Source organism: Crocodylus siamensis, chromosome 3 (assembly GCF_052110815.1).
Source record: "Crocodylus siamensis isolate JL-2025a chromosome 3, ASM5211081v1, whole genome shotgun sequence".
Lineage (NCBI taxonomy): Eukaryota > Metazoa > Chordata > Crocodylia > Crocodylidae > Crocodylus > Crocodylus siamensis.
Genome location: NC_143397.1, coordinates 145,203,703 through 145,210,491, shown reverse-complemented (window position 1 = coordinate 145,210,491; position 6,789 = coordinate 145,203,703). Strand labels below are relative to the sequence as shown.

The following is a 6,789-nucleotide window of genomic DNA, read 5'->3' as shown; positions in this document are numbered from 1 at the left end:
AGTGCCTGCTGAACACCCTCATGCTCCAGCCATCCTTGTCACTGTCTACACTTCTGCTGTGGCACACAAAACACCACTGCCATAGGGTAGTACTTGTATTTGGCTGGACTACCTTGCAGTTATATTTATTAGTCCACTGCAACCCAATAGAGTGGCATGTGTAGATAGTGATGTTTTATGGCAAAGCTAATTAGTCAGCTCAGCAGTAAACATCTTATGTAGATGCACCCATCATGTCACAACCTACACAGAAAAAGACAGCTACATGGCACCTGGGCAGACCATGTGAGGGGTGAGGGAGAAAAGTGCACAATTCTGAGAGAGTGGTGGGGCTGGGGAGGTGTATTAGCCCTACCCCATGCTGAGAACTCTTAAACGAGTAGTTCTCCACCTTCTTAGACTCCTTGTTTAGCTCAAGGCACCCTTTGGAAATGCCAGGTCTTACTTTTCACTTATTGACTACAGAAAAATAATAGAGCAATGTCTTCTGTTGCAAAGAACTCAGAAGCCCACAACGGGTCTGAATGTATTTAATGCTAAGATAAACCCAGAGATTTCAAATAGGAATTCATGTGAATCATGTTTGCTAACATGATAATATTGTGTGGCACCCTGGCATGGGTATGCTGCCTGGGTGTGGATCCTGCAGCAGTGGGTAGGGAGGAGAGTGATTCTGTCATTTTCTCCTAACCTGGAGCCTGGGGCTGGTGCCTTCTTGCTTTCTAGAGGAACTGAATCAGAGATGCATAAAGCTTATGTGAGCAACAGTTCACTTCAGCAGACGCTATCCAGGCATATGAGTACACATCCAGCAAAATTCATTGCTGAAAAGGGACTAGCCCTTGTGATGACTAGCCTGGAGTCTTTCACTAACGGAACTGCCTCGCGCATCTAAGGATTCATCCTCTAGTGAGGGGAGGGGATCTTCCTGAAAGCCCTCACGAAGCTTGAGTTTCAGAGTTCCCCACCCTGCTATTTCCAATCTGCAGTGGTCCATTTGCTTCCCTGCATGCACTTTTTTTGCCTTAGCCTGTCTTGCAATCTTTTCTGAAGCCCTGAGGAAGAACATCTTACTTTTGAAACCTTGTCTAACTCTCCCAACCATGCAGTTGGTCCAATAAAAGATTTCACCCACAGAAATGTTTCCCTATCGCATAATTCCTGGCCCATCGTGGTTGCAATATCACTCTAACACTAGTGACTCTGCCACATGTGCAGGTAAAGGTGGGATGGGATCTGGTGTGCCATCCTCAACTGCACTTCCTGCCATGCCAGACAACAAGCCTGATGATTCTGGGCTTCCCCTGCACTGGCAAGTAGCAAGTTCTTGTGGGGATACTCCCGGTCAGCTGGTGGGGCTCTCAGCCATAGGTGTGGGGCACAATGGATCAGCTGACAGAGCTCTCTCAGCTGTGAGAGCACACCATATGCCGTGGCATCTGTGGGGACGTGGGAGGTGGGTGCTCCACAGCACAGAGACACTCATGGCCACATGGGCATGCTAGACAACAGCCACATCTTTTTGGGGAAGACCTTTTCAGATTATTCCTTGTTGGGTATGGCCGTTCATTGCCTTCACAGCTGCCTCAGACACCAATCCCTGGTTGATCCTGTGGCAGAGGCCCAGGAAGAGCCCCAAGGGAGCCCTTTGCCTTCTAAAGCTTGTCTAACTCAGCGTTGCCAGGTGTACAATAATTATTGTACTGTTCAGTAATTTCAATCCTTGTACTATGTATGATCAATACTAGTAAAAATGTTCAAAATGTACAAGAGTTTTTGGTTGTAGCCGTGTTGGTCTAAGGACACAGACAGGCAAAGGTCTTTAGGTAAATATATCTTGTATTAGACTGAGTAGTTGGAACAAAGTTTTTTTGCATGCTTTTGGGCAGAAATAGTACCCTTCAGGCATAGGGAGTCACTTTCTGGGAATCTTTTGGGCTTCTTTTATTTTAAAAGAAATATTTTGTGTTCCAAGCCAAATCAAGTCCAAATCCATGAGTCAGTCCAGAACCAGAAGTGGCCCTACAACTGGCAAACATCCTCCACTCCCAAGGGGCTTCAGTTATTTCTAAAGTCTTTTAGCAGGCACTCTACATGTAGGCTCAAGCACAGAGGCTTGGGGTCTGGATGCCCCTGGCCACATAGCCGCAGAAGCAAGCTAGGGAGGAGCCTCCTAGTGGCAATGTGTAGGGGGTGCACAGGGGTAATGTGTACCCTGTCAGGCCATGTTCCCTGCTTAGGTGACAGGTGGGGGCGGGGCAGGCAAGAGTGCCGGTGCACCTGCTTTGAGTGCTAGTTAGGGAGTGGGGGCACTGGATGAAGCACTGCTGGCACTTTCAGGAGCGTCCCCATGGTCGCTGACTGGCCACTGTGGGGGCATGTGCCCCCACCCCCGACTCAGGTGGTGCCAGTCCCATGTCCATAAGGTGGGCTTTAAGCTGCAACACCGGCAGGGGGGTACTAAGCCACCACAGAAGAAGAGTTATCTGGGGGAGGGCTCGAGGAAAACTGCCTTCACTGACCCAGATACATGATGTTTCCCCTGCCAGGTAAGTAACTGTCTTTTGGGTTGGCTGCCAGCACTTTCATCCACTACTTGCCTCAAAATACGGAAATGCTTCAACATGGAGCACCCGTACTCCCTCGACCAGTTACAGTGAGCCATATAAAAGAAACAAGAGGACTGATTTGCATGGTGATTTACATATTTCCTCCGAGGACGATAGTTTTGCCGAAAACACGAGCGTTTGGAGCTTCCGCCATGGTTATTTCGGTATTTCAGACCTGCCAACGCCGGTGTAAGTCAACCTCTCCCCTTCCCCTCCCCCTTGCACTGGGGCCGCGCGCGGCTTCCCGTCACCTCAGCGCTGCGCCCCGCATCCAGCTGCGCGCAGCTGGCGGGGCTCGGGCGCCGCGTTGTGCCCGCCCCGCGCGGGGCCGGGGCCGGGAGCGGCAGGCAGTTGGGCCTCCGGGCGCCTTCCCGCTCCTCCCGAGTGGCCGGCGCCACTTCCCCTCCCGCCGCTGCTATTGTGCTGAGGCCCCGCCTGGAAGATGCTGCCGCCGCCCCGCCAACGAGGAAGAGGGGCGCGGGCATCGCCGCCAACCAGCGCAGGGAGGGCGGGGACCGAGCCCGGGCGCTGCCTCGGCCCGGGCGCACGTGCGGGAGGGAGGGAGCGCGAGCCGCAGCCGGGCGGGGATGCAGGATGGCGGAGGCCCCCAGCCTTCCCTACAGGACCACCGGCTCCACCCTGCTGCACCCGCTCAGCCGGCTGCTGGGCATCCCGCTGGACCAGGTAGGCGCCTGCGCTCCCCTACCCCCGGGAGGGAAGGGGCCCCAGGGGCATCCAGTCTGCCCCGCTCTACTCTCCCCTCCTGCCCCTGGGCCGGAGACTGCTGGCCCCTCTGAGGCACGGCTCTCCTATTGCTCTCTGGGCAGAAGCACCCTGTGACAGGGGGCTTGGTTCACGGCAGGAAGCATATGCCACAGCCACTGACAGCATGCCACTGGTGAAGGCACAACACATGGCGCAGGGCTGGGAGGCACCTCCCAGAGGTCATCCACTGCCAGGGGTTCACAGCCTTCTTTTGGACCAGGATCCATTTGTAAACATCTGTGGCCAGCGTCTCTCACTCCTGACTTGCTGGCCTCCTGTCCCAGCCCCCCAGTGTGTGGGACAGATGTGTTGCCGGCAAGGAAAAAGCCAGGGTTTCCCATGTTTTTGTCCTTTAAAGAGGAATCCATTTTTTTAAGTTTGTTCATGACGCTTTCATATATTCTTGCAACCCACTTTTGGGCTCATTACCCATGGGTTAAGAAATGCTGATTTAGTGCCTACCCCCTTCCATAGGTGCAGCAGGGGAACCATGGCTGTCGGCCTCCTGCTTCTGTGAAATGTTGTCATTATACACTTAGGAGATCCTGTGTAGAGGGCTGAGCCCCCACTACAGAGGAAGGAAACCCCTCCCCCCCCAACGGTCTGTACCAGTCTGACCAAGGGACTCTCAAATTCCTGCCTGACCCCAAAGAATGGTGAGCAGTTTGACTCTGAGTGGAAGGGCAAGGCCCTCTAGCTAGGAACCTCTGACTTGGGTCCCAGCACATGAAGGCAGCCCTCATCCTTTCCCTGAAGTTCTTAGAGACTAAAAGCACCTGTGCAAACCATTGTTGGGAATGGGATTCAGTAGAAAGCAGAGTGCCTGAGTGTTGGAAGGTAGCTTGTGTCCTCCAGCTCTATGCTTTTACAGATACTAGAGCATAGATTTCATCCTAGAACACAGCTGGAAGGACTTCTAGTCCACACGCCTGCTCCAGGGCAGAATCAACAATACCTAAACCTTTGCAGATGGATGTTGTCTGACTTGTTCTTAAAAACCTCCAAGGATGGAGACTCTACAGAGGTTATGTTAGTATGCCTTGCATGCCTCTCTTCACGACACGTCCCTGTAAGCATTCTTCAGGGTTAATGTATGCTACATGCAGTGATGTTGAACTAAATACTTGTGGGTCAAGTTTAAAAAAGAATGAGTTTGGGATAGTGGTAGCCACCTAATAACCACTTAGGTGTTTTGACTAATTATTGTTCAGATGAGTTTTGTGAAATTAGGCTGTGAATACCTAACTCAGTTCATTCAGCTATCACTTTTTGGATTACACTTTTCTGCTGGAATGGGTCATACAACTAACCGTTGGAACTTAATGCACTTGTGTCAAGACATGTATCCAATGATTACAATAAAATAAGAAAAAAAGGCATATCATGCAGGTGCCTTGAGAACACCCAAGGCATGACATATGTCTGTGCTCTTACATATTCATTTACAAGATCCTTGTCAGGTTGACCTATAACAGGCAAAGAAAATACTTTTTTTTTTTTTTTTTGTTCCCCTGTGTTGTTTCTTGAATATGCATGCACCTGCTGCCCTTCCTGCATTCTTTGAGCAATGAGGAAGTCAGGCCTGGAAATTTGTGGGAATTGGATACTCTTTGCTGTACAAAATGAATAAAAAGTTAGATAAGTGAGATTGCTGTGAGATAATTTACAACAGCAGAGATTTACTGCAGGCTTTCAAACCAGAGATTAAGATCATCTTATTTTCTGTTGTTTTATTTGGTTTCTCAAACTGTAAGCCGTTTTTACTATTGTTTATGTATACAACTTAGTAAGAAAGAGACATCCATGACTTTTTTAAAGCTAAACGTGCAACTTTAAACATGTACATTCATGGGTGGGGAGGTGCTGTCACACAGTAGGTAACGGCATCTTATTATCAGTCCAAAAGTGTAAGTTTAAAGCTCTATTCTGCTCTTGCACTGGAGGTTACCCCAAGTTGACCCCAAGTTTAAATTGGGAACCTTGTCATTCTGGCTGGGAAGTTAAAATTAGGTGGGTATGATACTAGCTGCATTATCCCACCGTGCACTGTTGGTTATGGTTAGACTGATGTGCCTTAACCATGCTATCCTGAGGGGGTTCATGGCTTGGACAGATCTGTGTCCTGGGCCATCTCTGATTTTTGAGATATGTAATTTAAAATTACATATTTTAATTTTAAAAACCCATTAATTATGCTTGACAACAAGTTGTTTTGCAGGTTTTCAAAAATGTACTCTTCCCTTTAGCTCAGATGACATAAAAACCAGGTGTTCTGTAGACAAAATTGACCCCTTTTTACTCTCTCCCTGAATGGCTTTTGTGGAGAGAACTTAGTAGAGATTGTACTAGCCAGAATCACATGCACACACTCCAGGATAATAAACAAAGAATAGAGAAGCAGTGAGAATTGTACAGAGAGTTGAATAAGTGCTTGTAAGGTCCCCCTAAATTTGTTTATTTCTAAAATTGTTTCATAAGGTATGGGAAAATTGGGCTAGTATGCCCTTCTACAAGGCTAAGTCGTACTCTGGGTTTTAGTTGTGAGGTGACTAGTCCATTCACTCATAAAACAAACAAACAAAACCCAACACAATGTCTTATTCACCTTTGGAACGCACTAGATTGTGGTAAATGTCAAGGATTTTCATATTTTCCTGAGGGAGAAAACACTCAGACTTTTGCACCAGGACTTTATATCCTGAAATGACAGTGAAGATTTTGCAGTGTATCTTTAGTTGACTGGATTTATTTTTTGGTAGTTCTTGAGTTAAAAGTAGAATCAACAACAGCAGGGGGAGAGAGGGGGAAGAAGCTCAGATACAAGGTAGCTCTACCTTGAATAACTGTAGGGGGCATATACATAAAGTAAAAAAGTACCTTTGTGACAGGCTGTATTTTCTACTTCTAAAAGGTGGTGAATCATGTTTCAAAGGAATGCAGTGTTTGAGTGTGTTTAATTAGACAATGCATCTAAAATTATCAAGTATTCAAAACTAATGTTTATATATTCTGGGACGGAGAAGATGGCACAGTTTGCTGGTTTTCATATTAAAACAGTTGCCATTTCTAAGTATAAATGGGATATTCTTGTTTTTTCATAAATAAAATATCTCTGGATTTAATATATCATTTATTAAATTGGAATATTCTTTTACAAATACTTGAGCTGCAGAAGTAAATAGAATGAAAGGAGAAAGGATGAAGGCCTAAATCTCTATCCCAGTCAAGCAAACCTTGAAGTGTAGATGATTTGTATTCCAAAAACATTGAGACAGCACAGTGATACATGCCTCCAGTAACAACTGGCACCAGAGCATTTCTGCCCCATATGCTTACAGGCCTGGGTTGTACTACAGCCCATCCCATATAAATCTTAGTCAGAAACAGCAAATGAAAGAGCAGACTTGGAGTAATG

The 6,789-nt window shown here is 47.4% G+C and overlaps 1 protein-coding gene across 8 annotated transcripts in view; it reads left to right on the top strand.

Moving 5' to 3' along the window:
* Positions 1-2,853: 2,853 nt before the first annotated feature.
* MBOAT1 (membrane bound glycerophospholipid O-acyltransferase 1) overlaps positions 2,854-6,789 on the top strand; it is a 162,062-nt gene continuing 158,126 nt past the window's right edge. For 3 of the 8 annotated variants that reach the window (XM_090039414.1, XM_090039416.1, XM_090039415.1), the window contains exon 1: positions 2,854-3,293. In XM_090039414.1, coding sequence (XP_089895540.1) covers positions 3,204-3,293 — 90 coding nt within the window. In that variant the 5' untranslated portion in view covers positions 2,854-3,203. The remainder of the gene's footprint in view (positions 3,294-6,789) is intronic. The other 5 variants (XM_090039417.1, XM_090039412.1, XR_016441360.1 and 2 more) reach the window with 4 other exon arrangements.